This window comes from Centruroides sculpturatus, unplaced genomic scaffold, assembly GCF_000671375.1.
Source record: "Centruroides sculpturatus isolate CEXI.00-Female unplaced genomic scaffold, Cexi_2.0 scaffold179, whole genome shotgun sequence".
In the NCBI taxonomy this organism is placed as follows: domain Eukaryota; kingdom Metazoa; phylum Arthropoda; class Arachnida; order Scorpiones; family Buthidae; genus Centruroides; species Centruroides sculpturatus.
In genome coordinates, this window is record NW_019384425.1 from 820928 (window position 1) to 840978 (window position 20051).

Below are 20051 nucleotides of genomic sequence, written 5' to 3' on the forward strand. Positions count from 1 at the left end.
CCCCCTATAACACTGTTGATTATTCCGTTTTATATGAATTCCATGTTGTACGAGTCACTTAGATTTTACAAATACGTGAGCCGTTCACAGTCCAGCACACGTATTTGTAAAATCTAAGTGACTCGTACAACATGGAATTCATATAAAACGGAATTATTAACAGTGCTATAGGGGGGTCGACTGGTTATTAAGTTTTGGTGCGACGTCCTCGATCTGTCTCTATATCTTCTGGTATGAGCAATTTTAGAAAAGAAAAAAAAATGTTTGTTTTCTGTGTGCCAGGTAGCCCTAATTCTGTAAGCGGAAGCAATGATAAATGAACGAGTTGCTAACGATAAATTTGGAAAGTTTAACCTCTGCTGTTTACAAATTTTTCCTTGAATGATGAAGGGGATCAGCTTGCGTTCAGAAAAAAAAAGTTAACTGAGAATGTAGGATGAAATTAGCTCTTGCTCGTGTCCCGACCCACCCATAAATGCCGGTAACACTCGTAAGTTACAGGTGAACCCACATTATACCATTCAATTCATTAATATTTTATCTAAATTAGAAAAGGAAAGTGAATGAACACGGATCGACTGTTTGGATTATATAAAGAAGCGCTTATTTTTCCTGTTTTGTCTCAGACGAAAATAGAAATTACCCAACCACGCTCATCAGTACAGGGCACGAGTTTTCTTTTATCCAGTTGTCTATATCTGGGTCTTATGGCATTCTTTTATATCGTTATAACGCATACTCGAATTAAGTGCTTGGAGGTGAAAGTTTGATCTTAAGTCGTGCTCGTTTTCTGAAGATTTTAACACGAGAAAACAATAAAAAAGCGGAGGTGTATTCATTTTTATACGCTACAAAATCACAGATGAAACTAATTTTACAATTTAGAGTGATTTAATTTCACATTTAAAGAGTTAAATCGAAGCAAATTGAGGAGAATTGCGGTTAACTCGATGGACGAAAACGACGGAGAACCAAGTTTCTCTGACGGAATTGGATTTTTTTTTATGTGTAGAATATTGAAAGGGAGGAGTTAAAAATCAGAATTAAATAAATAATTCATATCAAACGATGGAATAAATAAACCAATGTCGTAAACATCTTTCGCAAGGAGATGTTTGCTTTTCTTTCTTATAACTTCTTTCGACGCTGAAAATAGTCTGACGAAAAAGAAAAAAAAAACAACCTTTTTCTTTCCATTAGCGACAAGAAAAATGAATTAAATATTACGGATACACATCAATAAATTACTTTAGCACACTAAGTTAAAAGTTTTATGATTTAAATTTAAATACGTATAAATATTTTATGAAGTGATTACATTATCAGATGTGTGATGCCCGCTCCACCCAAATGGCTTATAACGAGATTTCCAATGAGGAGAATGTATTCCGACCAAGTTTTCTTTAAAGAATTAAAAAGAGAATTAAAGGCTAGCTAAAAAATATAATGGGCTGAAGATTGCGCTTTGGTGCAATCTTAACTTTGATGGAATGCAAAGACAAAAGCCAAAGAACTCGAGGAATTTTTTAAAATGGAGAAAACAGCGTTGAATCTATGGGCAATAGCTTAAATATGGGCAAAATGTTTAGTTAATCTATGAGAGAATACAGGCCTATATATAAAAATTTGAAGTGTTTGGTCTTCCGGATGGATTTCGTAACGGTTCGACTCACTCGGTGCCATCTTGTGACGGTTTCGGACATAAATCGATCCATTCATCCCCGTGGGTTCGTCCCCATGAGTGAAAAATAGGAGGGAAAGGAAGAATACTTACATACGAAGTCATGTACGACATCGCACAGGGTACAGCGTGCCTGGCGTGACATTTGTCAGTCAGTAACCGAGCAACCTTTGGCAGATATCCACAGTCAGCGATGCTAATCCAACAAGGTTGCGTGGGAGGATGAGGGAGAGTGTCGCTATGGCAACCATTGTGCACATCTCCGTCTATTTATAGGAGGAGGATTATTGGTCAGCCTATTAGCGTATCGAGAAACGCCCATCCTCCAAAAAGTATTCCATCATTTCCCGCCAACTGTCTTTCATTCTACGAATACGTCAACTTTGTGCCCTTAATTGAATTTGCATACTCTTAAAATTCCGCATCTTCAATTACATCGAGTGTCAAATTCTCGCTTCTTAATCACTACATACCTTTAATTTAAGTATAGTTTAGCCTATATAAATTTTGAAAAGGCGGGCGGAATCTCACATTCTCGTAGCAATTCTAAAGAATTCTCTGCTGGACAGAATGAATACCTTAACTAATGAGATGAAAGGAGTCGTCTTTGACTTATTTTATGGGCAAATTTTACTAGACACGAGCCTTTACAATACTCGAATCTCTCTCAACTCAAAGCATGGGCACTCGCGGTCACTCAGGAGTACCCACACCTTCAAGAATATGCATTGCGTAGGGATGCAATGCATATTCTTGAAGGGTTTACATAGGGTATATATAGGGTTACAGTTGTATTTTTACATAGGGCTGTGCATTTCTATACATGTAGCGATTTTAAGTAGTATAAAGCAGCGATTCTCAACCTTTGTTTTTTACTCGCGACTCCTTGATCCTTCTCGCTTACCTCCAGTGGTACGCGTACCACTGTTTGATAGCTGCTAGTATAGAGAGATTCACGTGCATTTTATGTAGCCTGCATTTTTACATAGTGATTCATTCACGTTGGAAAAAGTAGATAGAAGACTGGCAATTTCCTGCTTTAGGAAAGAATTGATACCCTCTTAATGATCCGATTTTAAAAAAATTACATAACGCCATCTGATATCGTGCATACCGCTGTTTTTGCCGGAAGGAAATAACACCGGCTTCGGCCAATCGGGCGCCGAAAACATACCCACTTGTGACGTCACCAGCGACTATCCTCGTCCTCTCCATTAACCGTGCATGTGCGTAGAAAGCGCTCAATTAACTTTCAGGTAATTTTCCTCCTTTTACTCGAAGTTTTCGTTCTATTGAAAGGTGTGAAGAGATGTCACGTGCAACAATAAGAAATCGATCAGTCAATTGTTGGAGAAAGTGTTCAGTTTCTATTTGCATGTAGTGTTACGTTTGTCAATCAAAGAGATTTAAAGTTAGTGGGACAATCGCTTAAAGCGTTAATTAGCCTAAATATTTGTGAAAGGGGATCGCGAATTTTCATTAATTAATTCGTTTCTGGGGATGATAAGAATCGATTCTTGACCGTAATATTTTTGTATACATTTCGGAATTCCATTCATTCTCTTGTTTATCTTTCAAACTCCCCCACCCTGGAATGATATGAATGCTGGCTTCCCATATTGATCGTATACGTGTGGTGTTTACTTATGATCTATGGGGGCATTAAACAGAGTCCATAACTTTGATACATTACATCAAACTTATGGATTCTGTTGATGTATTTGGCTTAATAATTGAAAACAGGTATATTTGGGGGCAGAAAGGACCCCCTCTTTACCTATAAATTTAAAATACATAAAAATTTGCGATTTACTAATTGCCGAATAAATCAAACATTTTGTGTGTAGGAGTCGTGAAAGTAATTTTAATGCATCGATCTTATCCGAGCCGCTTGTCGGAATCGTACCGGGGACCCGCTGGTGACCGAGCGGTCTTCGTTCCCCGAACGCTGGGAGTTCGGTCGCGGGTTCTTGCTTTGCTCGGATGGACTGGCCACGTGGAGTTTTCTGGGTTTTCTTTATGTCTGTAACGCCTAAATAGGGGCTTTAAAAGACCTCCCGGAATGCATCCCCCTAGGCAGATTGCCCAAGTGTTGCATTGCCATAATTAAACAAACAAACAAACAGAACCATACTGTATAAATTGGTGTAATTCATAAAATAAGATTTATAAACTTTAAATATAAAAAAATTAGTAATAATTAATGTATGAAATTTATATTTAAGAAAATAAACTATAGAAAAATAATGCTTATCTATGATCTATAGCTACATTTCTCAACCGGTGGTCTGCAGACCCGTATGAGTCCACAGAACTCTGTAAGGGTTCACAGTCCATCGGAGTGTGGATTTTTAGGAGTGTGCGACATAAGAAACGTTGAGAACCACTGGTCTACAACAGTGTTTTTCAACTATTGGTCCACAGAAAAATATTTTACTGTACTGACGCTAGAGCAGTTGATTATGGATGAGATTTACATAATAATTTAGATCTCTAGATAAGCATAAATAAGCATAATTCATACTTGCATATAATTACTGGTTCGTGTAAAATATTCGTAATTTTATCAGTCTAAAATGAGGGAAAGGTTGAAGGTCTATAGCAATAAAATTTAAAATGTGATTATTTAAATTATTGTATACATGCAATTTATTAAAAAGATTATATTAAGTTTTAATAACTTGATCATGCCAGTAGTACAGTATTTTATATGGTATGGAATATTGAATTTTTTTATTTAGTCATCAGAATAAAAAACACTAAGCAGTTTACATTTAACAAAAATCAAGATACAAGATATTCTTAAACTTAATGTTGTTTAAGTTGGATCTGATGACGAGCCTTTAATGTGTCAAAAACGTTTAATCTAAAACAAAGATACTCCTCAAACTGTGGTTTTATGAATATGCAGAGTTGACTGCTTCCAAAAACTGTTCTAACTCTGTAGCTTGTTTCACTGTACACGGGATTGCTATTTTTGATGAATTTCCTTTACTGTGTTTGATTCGTGGCCATATCTTTCCTCTTTTTCTTTCATTATATCGTCATCTACATCCATCCCTTCCTTGGCTTCTCTGTTTCATTTCTTACGGTCTCCGTGATTGTGACTTACATCCCGAGATAACTTTCCTCCTTTTTTTTTGTGATGCGACCATCCGTCGTATTCTTCCTTCTTATATTTTGATGGAAACATCAATTATTTTAACGGTATGTCAGATGTACTCATTAATATTATTATTATTGAATTTACTTACATTTACAAAAACGGTTTTTAATACAACTAACATGTAAGCTTATATTGACAGGCTTGTACATAGTAATATTGATAATAATAAACTAAATAAATACACTCTATACCAATTCTGAAATGATAGAAATCATTTTTGGCATTTGAACCACAATATTTATGTTAATGTATTCTACACTAGTAGCAGGATCTAACTAAGTGCAGCTGGTACAGTGTCAGGGTTTGCACCAGCTGCCCTGGCATACCACACCAGCTGCACCTCAGGTGTATGTGTGGGACTAGTTGATTAATAACACATTGGCAAGGAAAAAAATAATTTTCAAATATTATGAACTTTGTATGCAGTAACTTAAATATAAACTTGGTTACTAACAATAATTCTTCTGCAGAAGCCTGTGACATTTTTGCGCTGTTAATGTTCACACGAAAACAAAAGAATTGTAATTATAACAACATGTAAACGGAATAAAAAACAAAATACATATTAGCTACAATATTTACTTTTTAATGAAATATTAATAATAGCCGAGAGAGATAGAGTGAGTGATAGAAAATTATCAGCACAGCCTATCAGCTATCTTGATGTGTGATATTTTCCTGTCAAAGATAGCATATGAAAGATTATCATTATGTAATCATTCAAGATACAAATTATTTAATCATACGAGATTAATTTTGTGCGATATATTTATTTAATAGGGTAACTTCTTATTTGAAAATTAAAATTTATATCTTAAATTTACCTATTTTTTTAATAAATAAAATAAAAATAACTATGGAAAATTTAAAAATAGGAAATATTACATGATAAAATTACTTTACATTAAATAAAATACCATTAAAAATTTAATAAAGGTAAATATAAGGGACTGCCATTGTTTATTAGTGTGTGAGAGTGATTGAAGGAGTTCAAACATTCACAAAGTCTAATTGTTGCTTTAGAAGAATGGAAAATTTATTATTTTACATTTTTTATTTCTTTTATACATTTTAGTAACTTATTTTTTATTATTTGATTATATTTTCAATGTTTTAAGAGACGAAAGTCTGGTTAGGAAATCAGAATCACTGTTCGTAGCTGTGCGCATGTAGCAAACCTATAAAGTTTAGCCTTTATGTAAAATAATAACAAGTATTTTTGTATCTGAGCATATCTAAACACAGAAAAGGTACAAGAAACTACAAATTTTTCAGCTTTGTTATAACCTTATGGGACTTCTGGTTCATATCTGTATGGTAAATATAAAGTATTTGGCATCCAAAGTATACTTTTGTGCATTTGGAACTAGAACTATTTAAAATGACGAGACAAAACCTTTCTCACTTGTTTCTAGCCGTTTATACACGAGTACGAACGTTTTCGGCCTTCTTAGACAGTATACCCGAAGAAGGCCGAAAACATTTGTACTCTATAAATGGCTAGAAACAAGTGAGAAAAGTTTTGTCTTAGTCATCCAAAGTATATCAAACTAAAAAAAAATTATTTTATATATTAAGAAATATAATAAATAAATTAATTATTAATTGACAATTTGTATTAATCATACTTTTTGATAAATATATGCTATAAATGTTTTAGTTATAATGAATGCAAATTACTCTGTTTAATAACTAATAAATATTGCATAAAATTGAAACATTAAACAGTTGAATTTAATGAATTTAAGCAGTAAAGTAACATAATTATAAGATATAAAATAGATTTACAAAAATTACATTTAATATGACCTTTTTTTTAAATATTACTTAATATCGTGGGGTCTGAAGAGGGGATCAAACGGAGATTGAGTAAAAAATTCCACAAATTATAATCATAAAAGTGATCGAGATATGTAACCTTACACCCTTGACCGTGGGACTGTTTGTCTTTTTGTGTATTCTATAATATACTTGTGGATAAAACACTTTAAAATATTAAATAATTAAATAAAAGTCTATTGATGTAATTATTTGTCTCTAAGCTTTCCACCTGGAAAATTTTCTGTGGATTCTCCTGTTAAATGTAATTTATATTTTAAAAGTATTTAATAACCATTATAAATTTATGTAGTTTTAAAACTTTTTATTATACAGTTTGCTGTTGTAAAATTTTGCGGTCTGATTTAATTATTGATAAAAGACTAGTTTTATGTATTTGGTCAGCACTTTCACTGTTTAGCTGTTGATAGAAACTAATAATTGGAAGTTTTGAAGTGTTTTCCCACAATACTTGAAATAAAACAGTTGGCTGCTCTTGCTTGACAATGCACTGACTCACAATGTCATTGACATTCGTTAGTTTTTTTGGCATCTAGTAGCATTGCGGTTATTAATTGTATTCCTATTTGCCTGATTTGCCATTTTATGTCTATTTTTATTCCCTAAATTAAGATTGTAAGTGAATAACACACATTTTATTGACATTGAAGACATTTAACGTCGTGACTAGCTCTTGGAGGTTATCACTAAGATACTTAAGTTTTATGATCATTGTAATAATAATTGTATAAATTAAATGTTAATTAGATAGAAACATAATTTATGAATGTAAGAAACATATAATTTATTCTTTTATAAATTTTCCAGGCATGAAGTGGGTAGCAGTATTTCTGTTTTGTGGATTTATTCCATTGTATGTGCAAGAAGAAAAACCTGGATGTAACGAAGCCGTCTGCGCTTCCATTGTTAGTAAATGCATGCTGACGCAATCGTGCAAGTGCGATAATAAAAATGCTACCTGTAGTCGAGATTGTTTCCATTGTCTTGATTATCTCTATTCAGAATGCTGTGTTTGTGTAGGTAAGTAAAAATATTTTGTGCAAATGCATTTAAAAAAACATTCAAGTATTGATGTGAATTATATCAATTAAATGACTCTTATGTACAATGGACACTAAAGACACTAAAATTAAAACATTGAATATTAAAATAATAAAATAAAGATAGCTCCTAATTATATTGTGCTTTTATCACACATTCTTTTAATAAAAAAATTATTCTTGTTCCATTATACCTTATTGTATCGTATGAAGATAATAATTTGAATTTAAATTGATTTATAAATATTTTTAATACATCTTCTATAAGTAATCTTTCTGTAAAAATTCAGATTGCGATTAAAAAAAAAACAGTTACTCATTCAGATAGAAATATCCAATTACTGCAAAATTCAGCATTCAGCTATCCTGTCTTTACTGTTGAGTGGTGCACCATTCCCACTACTGGTGTGCTGATCTGCAGAACGTTTCGTATGACAGTTACCCCTAGTAGTTATGCAAGGAACATCTCTGACACATGTATTGCCTTCATGGCAAGGCTGCAAACAGTCATTTTCCAGCAAGATAATACTTGGCTGTACAGCTTGAATTTTTTAAGGAATGTCACATTGCCACACTCCTTAGCCTGCCTGGTTTCCAGACTGTCACCAATCAAATGTTTATGGAACCAGATGAAATGCCAATTTCTGCTATCTATGAATATGAAGGATCTGGGGCAGCAGTTGCAATATCTGCGGGCGAATCTATTGCAAGATAGTATATAGTATCTATAAGCTGCCGTATCTGACCACATTGTCATATCTAGGTAAGAGGAGGTCCTATGAAGTACTAAAAGTGTTTTAATTTGTGCTGTTATTTAAGAAAATCGTCCCTTTGCTATAATATTGTGCTAATAATCATTTATTACTGTTGTCATTACATTTACACAAAGTTTCATTTTGTTTCTTTTCACTTAATTGTTTTTTTATTGGTGAGTGTGTTGGATATTGGTGGGTGTGTGATGTCATTGACAGCTGACAATGAATCAGATATTTCATTATCCGATTCATCGACAGCTGCTAAACAAAGAATTAAGATTTAAACTTTTTTAAATTAAATTTTATCATTATTATAATTTAATTTAATCAGTTTAATCTAATTTATTTTATATCTTAATTTTTCCATTATCTTGTATGCATTATTTAGACACAAATTTTAAAATTTTTAAATCACATTTATTACCTTGAAACACTTTAATATTAGCTACTTAGAATGGATTAATTTCAAGAATATTAGAATTATCAAAAAATAATTTTTAACAAATAAACATGGTTATTTTGTTCATAGATTTGATATTGATTTTAAATTCATTTACTATACAGGGACTTCCAAAAAGAATGCTACCATTCTAAATTATTGTAATTGTGTAAATTATTATCTGAGAACATCATAATGTACATTAAAACATTGGACACAAATTTTTCTTACACTCACTATGGCATATCCATTGTCACTCCTCCTGTGGCAGGCAGAATTCTACATTTGCATATTTCTCGTGTTACATGATAATGAGTTATTCAGACCTTTTACGATAAGTTTTGCTTTCACAAAACACAAAATGTTTTCTGTATTAAGGAGTTGCCATTTTCATTTATGGCACTTTCTACAGGTAATAGATGATTAGATGTTTGAATACAGATGGGGAATGAAAGTCAGATGGTTACTATATTGATTGCTATACATCACATACTTCTCGGATAATAATAATTACAATAATTTAAAATAGTAGCATGTTTTTTTGGAAGACTCTGTATTTACAAAACAACTTAATTACAGTTGACCCCCTATAACACTGTTGATAATTCTGTTTTATATGAATTCCACGTTGTACAAGTCACTTAGATTTTACAAATACATGTGCCGGGCTGTGAACGGCTCACATATTTGTAAAATCTAAGTGACTCGTACAACATGGAATTCATATAAAATGGAATTATCAACAGTGTTATAGGGGGGGTTGACTGTATAACAATTATCAGTGTTTGCAATCTGTGAACACCCTCGAGCACACTTAATGAACCTTTATCTCTGATAATGCTTAAATTTTGGGAACAAACATCTTCGGCCTCACCCGAGGTCTGCTTCAGGTTAAATGAAAATGGAATTCCAAACTTAGAACGACTTTTTTTAGGTTTTTTTAGATCGCGGGTGAGGCCGAAAACATTTGTTCCCAAAATTTAAGCATTACCAGAGATAAAGGTTCATTAAGTGTACTCGAGGGTGTTCATTAATACCAGTAATCAGGTTAGAAATTGTGATTTGCAATCTATATTTCAAAATTGTCTTCAAAATTACTGAATAACAAACCAACTCCATATCTATATATATATATATAAAAATGAACATGTATGTCCCTATATTTCACTTTTTTTGCCAAAACTACACATCGCACGTGAATGGTGTTTGTATGTGGTGGTAGCCCCAAGTCTCCATTCGTGCATAGGGGTGGTTGCGTCTCGATAGCTATAAGGGTGCGGGAGATATGAGGCTAAAAGTAGTTGAAAGTGGCTGTCTATTTCGAATGTTTTGTTCGATTTTTTCGAATTTGTTCGAATTAAATTTGAACATAAAATTCGAATTGGTTCGATTATAGAACGATTGAAAGCGTTCCAGAAACGTTGAAATTTGTTCGGTTGACTAAACGTAAAAATTCTCTAATTAGTCTGGAAACGGGGGACTTAATTCTTGCATTCTGTGAAAACGGGTAAGATTAGCTATAATGTAATTATCTTAATCTTTACTATCGTTACTTTTTGCCAAGCGAAGCAGGTCCTTGCAGCTAGATTCTAGATTACTTAGAAAAACAGTCTTTTATATATATAAAAAAACTATACTATTACATACAAATAAAAACCCAGCGAAGCAGGATCTTGCAGCTAGTCATAAATAAAATGTTACATTTCTGCTTACAGGAGTCTTTAAAATGTTTTTTCTTACTTATAACAGACTGCTTTCAGACATTTTCTATCCATCTCCGGAATCAAAAACCAGAATTCCAGGAAATTTGAGGTTTTTGACTTTCATGATGGACAGGTACTGGTACATCCAAAAGCACTTAGTTTATTACAGAAAAGAAATGATATTTTAATGATATTTTACTCCTGTAAGCAGAAAGGTAATGTTTCTTCACCATTACATTGCAAAATAATATATTTCACTTCAAATGTCACAAACGTTTCCAAAAGAAAGAAATCAAAATACATATTCTAAAAGTTTTTGAAATGAAATAATCAGTTGAACTAAAACTAATTTCATAAATAAATTGAAAATAAATTAATTGGCAAATATTTATTGTTTTATTAAGAAAATTACTAATGGATTTTTACCTGATTAAGGTTAAATTTTTATTTCTAAGTTATTCCTACTAAAATTTTATTAGATTATAGACTAAATTTAAGTTATTAAAGTTACTTAATAGCTTAAATTTAACATGTAGCCTGATAGAAAAAATTAGACAATAATTTTAAAAAAGCATTGAAAGGAATTTCATCACCAGCTGAATCTCAATTAACAATTTTTTATTTTATCAAATTAACGATGAAAAAATGATTTTGAATTATTAATAGATTTTTAGTCTTGATGTCACAAATTTATTTTACCTTCTGATTATTTTGCTAATAAATGCTTACATCAGAGATGACACGTCATATGTAATAATGCTAAATCATCCGTACGGATTAGTTTAAAGTAGTTGAGTAGTCTGTATAAATTTGAATTTCTTCTTATAATGTTGAATCTAAAGAACTCTGATTCGGTAATTTGACAAAGGAAAAGCAATTATGCCGTTAGCTGTATAACAGATTGCCACAACCATTCTGGCTCAAATCCAACATTTTTTATTAATCAGTAATTAATTGCAACTATTAAACTTGTCAGTTGACATTTGGCTGTTCATAATCTAAATTTATATAAATTATCTTATAATTGACTTATTTTTTAGAAATATTAATTACGACTGAAAATCTCTGTACATCTTAAATATTAAAACTTGTATTTAAGTGTCAAATTAACTATGCTTAAATGATATAAGTAAACTATGATTTTATTGGAATAAACTTTGAAAATCAAAGGGCTCTAAACCTTTTCTGGCTCATTTACTACCACTTAATTACGGTACTTCTAAATGAACAACACTATACTTTAACATTTTACCGATATTATAAATAAAAATTAATTTACAATTTCTAATAAAATTGTAAATATTTTCTAACTCTTTATTCATCTTCTGAAAATTTCAATATGCCGATTTGTTTGAGAAGAGTTTTGCAATCATGGCAACCAGAAATATAACATTTGCTAGCATCTTTAGTTAATTGTTTTATCATAACTATCGAAACATTATAATAAAATAGCACAGTTTATATGGTAATATTGATTATAACATAAAAATGTTGTTGTATTCAGCTGTTGTTTAATTTTAATGTAACAGTAATACAGCTTTCTTCAAATTAACTTTTTAAGAGCATTGTAAATCTAGATGCTGTTATTAAAGTTGAAATTTAAGATTACGTATAATGAAAAAAGCATTGCTAATAAACTTTATTTAGCCGAAAGTGGCTAACTTGTATCTGCTCCTCTAACAGATCTGTGTTCGAATTCATGTCATGTTTCCAGAGATATGACTCGAACTTCCGGAGAATTTTCAGGACTAAATTCTCGGGAAATTTCGAAATATTTCTTGCCTCGAGTTTCAGAATAAACAGCTCAATACGCAAAACTTTTATACATAAATTTACAAATCTGAAACAGAAAAATGTCAAATTTATTATCAGTAAAATCAGTATTGTATTGTACACATAATTGATATTGTATTGTATTTTTAAATGAATAATATGACTAAACCAAATGTGACAAAATATCCACAAGTAATAGCCATACTTATTATATTTACTCACTCATTCATCAAAGTTGGTTTGTTTGTACAGTTGTCCTTCTTATCAGGTGGTTTGTTAGTTAAATATGCACAAAGATTCAGAGTAGAACATATGCTTATATATATAAGCATATGCTCTAGTTATATATATGTAAGCAATAAATAAATAATATTTTATTTATAATACATTATTAGAAATAAAATATTATTTAAAAATGTATTGTAATAAGTGCAAGCCTTGCTACAGGAGAAAAACTTATTTCATGCTAACTTAGTACAAATGAAATTACAAGGTTCTACTTTATAACATCATTTTTTTGATTTTACTTAGAAACAAAATGCGTTTGAGTTTATATACTCTAACAGGTCTTATATTTTAGCCTTTACAGTTATTACATTCATTACAAGTATTTATATCTTGAAAAAAATCATGTAAATAATTTTGATATTTCTTGTATTCAGCTAGTAATAATGTAATTAATACCAAAGTTAACTCATGCAATTAACTTTGTGAAATATTTACTTCTAAACTTCACAATATAAAGGACTTGGCAATCAATTAACTTATGTAACATCTAGATTTGTATTTGATTGCAAAAATGCAATTTCTGCAATCAATGGCATCATTAGTGTTGCCACCAGGCCGGTTTTCACTCGGACAAGCCAGTATTTAAATTCACAGTCCGGATTACTTATTAATTTGTTCTGTTTTCGTAGAAATTGTGAAATTATGATGATACAAAATAAATTTATAAAAATATTTGGGAGTATTTTATTTTAATGGTTATAAACTTTAACTTTACACCACACCCAAACTTAAAAAGAGTTTTTATCAAAAATTTGTTTTTATTTTGCTAAAAACGTTTACGCGATGAGATGTAACGGAAGTTATTTTTAGAATCTGTGATATTTAAAACATATAATTTAGCAAAAATATTCCATGCAGCTGGAAAAAATTTTTTTTGCAGACCTGTGTAATTGGTCCATATAGAGATATGAAAACTTTTAGAAGGATGCAAAATAGCTATAAACAGTCATCCTTTGTTATCCCTTGTTATCAAGGGATTGATTTCAGGACCTCCTGCTGATATCAAAACCCAATTATCTTGTATAAAAGGTGTAGTATTTATATATAACCTATGCATATGCTTTAAATCATATTTAGATTACATATAATACCTAAAATAATATGAATACTATGTAAATATTTATTAAACTGTTTAGAAAATAATAAGAAAAAGTCTGTATGTGTTCAGGACAGATGCCATCATAGGTAGTGTTGCCACTTTTTCAAAATTGCTGACCCGGATGGCAGGTCAGGTTTGTTCGAACAGAAGTCCCTGACACATGCGCAATGTTATTTTACCATGCGAAGAATATTGTGCATGCCAGTTCTAAACCAGTTAGGGACTTGTGTAGGAGCAATTAAAATTAAGAAATGAAATAACTTAGCTTTAAAGAGCTGAGAAGAAAGAAAAAAAAAAAAAAGAAAAGAAACCGATAGGTTGTGACATATGTTGGCATAAGATGGCGAATTAAGTTCTGGTGAAAGTGTGAAGTCTTTCACTGTTAAAATAAAGTAAATTTATAAAAATATTTGCTAGTACTTTGTTTCATCATAATTTCACAATTTATACGAAATCCCGGACAAAATGAATAGTTAACCGGACAATGAATTAAAAACCAGACAGGTGGCAACACTAATCATAGGCCGTAATTACATAGTACAGATCAGCAACAACATAATATTTTCTTTCTTTCAACATTTAAAGATTGATTTTGTTTAATGACCTAAAAGAGAAATGCATAGAATAAAACAGATTATTTAAAGCATAAGCGAGTTCATGTTTTTGGAACTTTCTGGAATTTTTTAATAGTTTTTATATGTGGTTGGTTGAATCCATGCATATGGAACCTGAAGATACATGGCCAACTGTAATTATTTGTACAGTAATACCCCGAACTTATGCGATAGGTGGGACCGAGTGATAACTGTGTAAGTCGAATTTGCGTAAGTCGGGGTATAATTTCACAATTTGTATAAAATCCAAATCGGATGTATGTAAGCTAATAAATGTTCTCGTTAATCTTATCTCGTCTTTTGATTCGTTCACGGTTACAAGAAATCACCACATATTGTCTCTTGAGTTTCCGTAGATATAACAAAGACAGAAAAAAATAAATTGTAGCTATGTGTTGATTCCACGCGACACGTCCGAACATGTAAGCTGAATTATGGTGTGTGGAGAGTGAGTAATCAAGAGTTGCGTGGCGCTCAAACAAAAGATGAATCGACGAGATTGAAAATTGCGTAACTCCGGGTTTGCGTAAGTCGAGGTATTACTGTATTGCATGTTGCTCCTTCTGTCATTTTTTTTTGGACCTGCTATTGGTCAAACTAAACATTTAAGTCCAGATTATAGAAAATTAGCCAAGACTCTGATACATTAGTCATCAGATTTAACTCATAATGGGCATAAAAAAGACCCTTTTCATGTTCACAAGACAAAAATATAAAATAAAATAGGATAAATAACTGAGTTTAATTATTATGATTATAAGAATTTTATAGAACAGTTTAATATATTTGAAATTCTATGAAGAAAGAAAAAAATCTCGAAATGTTCAGGATAAATTAATTTCTCAGCTTTTTCTTGCATATTTAAGCAATGAATATTGAAATAAATTTTTCAATCTAAGTTTTTCCTTTATTAAAACATAATTTTCAATTAAAAAGAATTTTCATGCATTTAGATTCATACCTTTAAGATTTCTTTTCTTTTCTATTTGGTAACAGATTATATATATTTTTTAAATCTGTAATTTGAAAGAATTTCTCAAATATTTTCTAAATTAAAATTTCTTAATTCTGCGTAACTATTTTCGGTGATATTAATGCATTGATAGAACCTTATAGTTTACTAAATGTAAGCATAAAGTCTTAAATAAATTTATTACGTTTACTTAACTAGATATGTGTCCAAAACCAAATTTGACTGATACGGAATTGGGTCAAAAATCTCACGTTGAGGAATTTTCGGAACCTGTTCCCGAGCTGTTTATTGCATTGACAGAGGAAAAGGATCCTCATTCGCGATGGATATCTTATACTTTTCCAGTGCATTTTTCACTTGTTACGTCTGTGGGAAATGAACATGTCACACTTTCTCCAGGTAAGGAATTTCTTAAATTATATAATAAATCATGTTAAGATAGAAAACAGCAGCTGCCAAATGATGGATTTGAGTTACAAGTAACTGTCTTAACACTGTCAACTTAGCAGTTGCTGACACTTTTAATATTTAGATGATGGTAGCATCAAAACATTCAGTATCTCTGCCAACTTTCAGAATCATCAAATACAATTTAATAAAAGTATAATTTTGAGTTTTAAAATCCCAAGACAGTCAAAATAATCATTAGTCGGATCTAAATTACAGTTGACCCCCCTATAAGATAGAGATACGTTCCATTCTTTAGGAATCCGATTTCTTACGAATCCTTCCAATCACAACTCGACACGTATCAAGTTTACGGACTACAGCTGTTTGAAAGATTTTCTTCCATAAAATTAATCGATTCTAGACTAATCCGACTCAACATTTCCAAAATACGTATATNTTGTACAAGTCACTTAGATTTTACAAATACATGTGCCGGGCTGTGAACGGCTCACATATTTGTAAAATCTAAGTGACTCGTACAACATGGAATTCATATAAAATGGAATTATCAACAGTGTTATAGGGGGGGTTGACTGTATAACAATTATCAGTGTTTGCAATCTGTGAACACCCTCGAGCACACTTAATGAACCTTTATCTCTGATAATGCTTAAATTTTGGGAACAAACATCTTCGGCCTCACCCGAGGTCTGCTTCAGGTTAAATGAAAATGGAATTCCAAACTTAGAACGACTTTTTTTAGGTTTTTTTAGATCGCGGGTGAGGCCGAAAACATTTGTTCCCAAAATTTAAGCATTACCAGAGATAAAGGTTCATTAAGTGTACTCGAGGGTGTTCATTAATACCAGTAATCAGGTTAGAAATTGTGATTTGCAATCTATATTTCAAAATTGTCTTCAAAATTACTGAATAACAAACCAACTCCATATCTATATTAAATGTAATTTATATTTTAAAAGTATTTAATAACCATTATAAATTTATGTAGTTTTAAAACTTTTTATTATACAGTTTGCTGTTGTAAAATTTTGCGGTCTGATTTAATTATTGATAAAAGACTAGTTTTATGTATTTGGTCAGCACTTTCACTGTTTAGCTGTTGATAGAAACTAATAATTGGAAGTTTTGAAGTGTTTTCCCACAATACTTGAAATAAAACAGTTGGCTGCTCTTGCTTGACAATGCACTGACTCACAATGTCATTGACATTCGTTAGTTTTTTTGGCATCTAGTAGCATTGCGGTTATTAATTGTATTCCTATTTGCCTGATTTGCCATTTTATGTCTATTTTTATTCCCTAAATTAAGATTGTAAGTGAATAACACACATTTTATTGACATTGAAGACATTTAACGTCGTGACTAGCTCTTGGAGGTTATCACTAAGATACTTAAGTTTTATGATCATTGTAATAATAATTGTATAAATTAAATGTTAATTAGATAGAAACATAATTTATGAATGTAAGAAACATATAATTTATTCTTTTATAAATTTTCCAGGCATGAAGTGGGTAGCAGTATTTCTGTTTTGTGGATTTATTCCATTGTATGTGCAAGAAGAAAAACCTGGATGTAACGAAGCCGTCTGCGCTTCCATTGTTAGTAAATGCATGCTGACGCAATCGTGCAAGTGCGATAATAAAAATGCTACCTGTAGTCGAGATTGTTTCCATTGTCTTGATTATCTCTATTCAGAATGCTGTGTTTGTGTAGGTAAGTAAAAATATTTTGTGCAAATGCATTTAAAAAAACATTCAAGTATTGATGTGAATTATATCAATTAAATGACTCTTATGTACAATGGACACTAAAGACACTAAAATTAAAACATTGAATATTAAAATAATAAAATAAAGATAGCTCCTAATTATATTGTGCTTTTATCACGCATTCTTTTAATAAAAAAATTGTTCTTGTTTCATTATACCTTATTGTATCGTATGAAGATAATAATTTGAATTTAAATTGATTTATAAATATTTTTAATAAATCTTCTATAAGTAATCTTTCTGTAAAAATTCAGATTGCGATTAAAAAAAAAACAGTTACTCATTCAGATAGAAATATCCAATTACTGCAAAATTCAGCATTCAGCTATCCTGTCTTTACTGTTGAGTGGTGCACCATTCCCACTACTGGTGTGCTGATCTGCAGAACGTTTCGTATGACAGTTACCCCTAGTAGTTATGCAAGGAACATCTCTGACACATGTATTGCCTTCATGGCAAGGCTGCAAACAGTCATTTTCCAGCAAGATAATACTTGGCTGTACAGCTTGAATTTTTTAAGGAATGTCACATTGCCACACTCCTTAGCCTGCCTGGTTTCCAGACTGTCACCAATCAAATGTTTATGGAACCAGATGAAATGCCAATTTCTGCTATCTATGAATATGAAGGATCTGGGGCAGCAGTTGCAATATCTGCGGGCGAATCTATTGCAAGATAGTATATAGTATCTATAAGCTGCCGTATCTGACCACATTGTCATATCTAGGTAAGAGGAGGTCCTATGAAGTACTAAAAGTGTTTTAATTTGTGCTGTTATTTAAGAAAATCGTCCCTTTGCTATAATATTGTGCTAATAATCATTTATTACTGTTGTCATTACATTTACACAAAGTTTCATTTTGTTTCTTTTCACTTAATTGTTTTTTTATTGGTGAGTGTGTTGGATATTGGTGGGTGTGTGATGTCATTGACAGCTGACAATGAATCAGATATTTCATTATCCGATTCATCGACAGCTGCTAAACAAAGAATTAAGATTTAAACTTTTTTAAATTAAATTTTATCATTATTATAATTTAATTTAATCAGTTTAATCTAATTTATTTTATATCTTAATTTTTCCATTATCTTGTATGCATTATTTAGACACAAATTTTAAAATTTTTAAATCACATTTATTACCTTGAAACACTTTAATATTAGCTACTTAGAATGGATTAATTTCAAGAATATTAGAATTATCAAAAAATAATTTTTAACAAATAAACATGGTTATTTTGTTCATAGATTTGATATTGATTTTAAATTCATTTACTATACAGGGACTTCCAAAAAGAATGCTACCATTCTAAATTATTGTAATTGTGTAAATTATTATCTGAGAACATCATAATGTACATTAAAACATTGGACACAAATTTTTCTTACACTCACTATGGCATATCCATTGTCACTCCTCCTGTGGCAGGCAGAATTCTACATTTGCATATTTCTCGTGTTACATGATAATGAGTTATTCAGACCTTTTACGATAAGTTTTGCTTTCACAAAACACAAAATGTTTTCTGTATTAAGGAGTTGCCATTTTCATTTATGGCACTTTCTACAGGTAATAGATGATTAGATGTTTGAATACAGATGGGGAATGAAAGTCAGATGGTTACTATATTGATTGCTATACATCACATACTTCTCGGATAATAATAATTACAATAATTTAAAATAGTAGCATGTTTTTTTGGAAGACTCTGTATTTACAAAACAACTTAATTACAGTTGACCCCCTATAACACTGTTGATAATTCTGTTTTATATGAATTCCACGTTGTACAAGTCACTTAGATTTTACAAATACATGTGCCGGGCTGTGAACGGCTCACATATTTGTAAAATCTAAGTGACTCGTACAACATGGAATTCATATAAAATGGAATTATCAACAGTGTTATAGGGGGGGTTGACTGTATAACAATTATCAGTGTTTGCAATCTGTGAACACCCTCGAGCACACTTAATGAACCTTTATCTCTGATAATGCTTAAATTTTGGGAACAAACATCTTCGGCCTCACCCGAGGTCTGCTTCAGGTTAAATGAAAATGGAATTCCAAACTTAGAACGACTTTTTTTAGGTTTTTTTAGATCGCGGGTGAGGCCGAAAACATTTGTTCCCAAAATTTAAGCATTACCAGAGATAAAGGTTCATTAAGTGTACTCGAGGGTGTTCATTAATACCAGTAATCAGGTTAGAAATTGTGATTTGCAATCTATATTTCAAAATTGTCTTCAAAATTACTGAATAACAAACCAACTCCATATCTATATATATATATATAAAAATGAACATGTATGTCCCTATATTTCACTTTTTTTGCCAAAACTACACATCGCACGTGAATGGTGTTTGTATGTGGTGGTAGCCCCAAGTCTCCATTCGTGCATAGGGGTGGTTGCGTCTCGATAGCTATAAGGGTGCGGGAGATATGAGGCTAAAAGTAGTTGAAAGTGGCTTTCTATTTCGAATGTTTTGTTCGAATT

General features: G+C 31.3%; 2 protein-coding genes across 6 annotated transcripts in view; one reads left to right on the plus strand and one right to left on the minus strand.

Moving 5' to 3' along the window:
- LOC111619547 (FH1/FH2 domain-containing protein 3-like) overlaps positions 1-20051 on the minus strand; it is a 97943-nt gene that overhangs the window by 64708 nt on the left and 13184 nt on the right. For 2 of the 3 annotated variants that reach the window (XM_023361292.1, XM_023361291.1), the window contains exon 1: positions 1775-1896. The exons of the other annotated variant lie outside the window; for it this stretch is intronic. In XM_023361292.1, coding sequence (XP_023217060.1) covers positions 1775-1795 — 21 coding nt within the window. In that variant the 5' untranslated portion in view covers positions 1796-1896. Of the gene's footprint in view, positions 1-1774; positions 1897-20051 lie in introns of those variants that run through there. 3 annotated transcript variants of the gene reach the window in all.
- Positions 1-20051, plus strand: part of LOC111619552 (twisted gastrulation protein homolog 1-A-like) — a 50459-nt gene that overhangs the window by 12164 nt on the left and 18244 nt on the right. Inside the window, exons 1-3 of one of the 3 annotated variants that reach the window (XM_023361302.1) lie at positions 2848-2937; positions 7494-7706; positions 15569-15769. In XM_023361302.1, coding sequence (XP_023217070.1) covers positions 7496-7706; positions 15569-15769 — 412 coding nt within the window. In that variant the 5' untranslated portion in view covers positions 2848-2937; positions 7494-7495. Of the gene's footprint in view, positions 1-2847; positions 2938-2957; positions 3093-7493; positions 7707-15568; positions 15770-20051 lie in introns of those variants that run through there. The other 2 variants (XM_023361303.1, XM_023361301.1) reach the window with 2 other exon arrangements.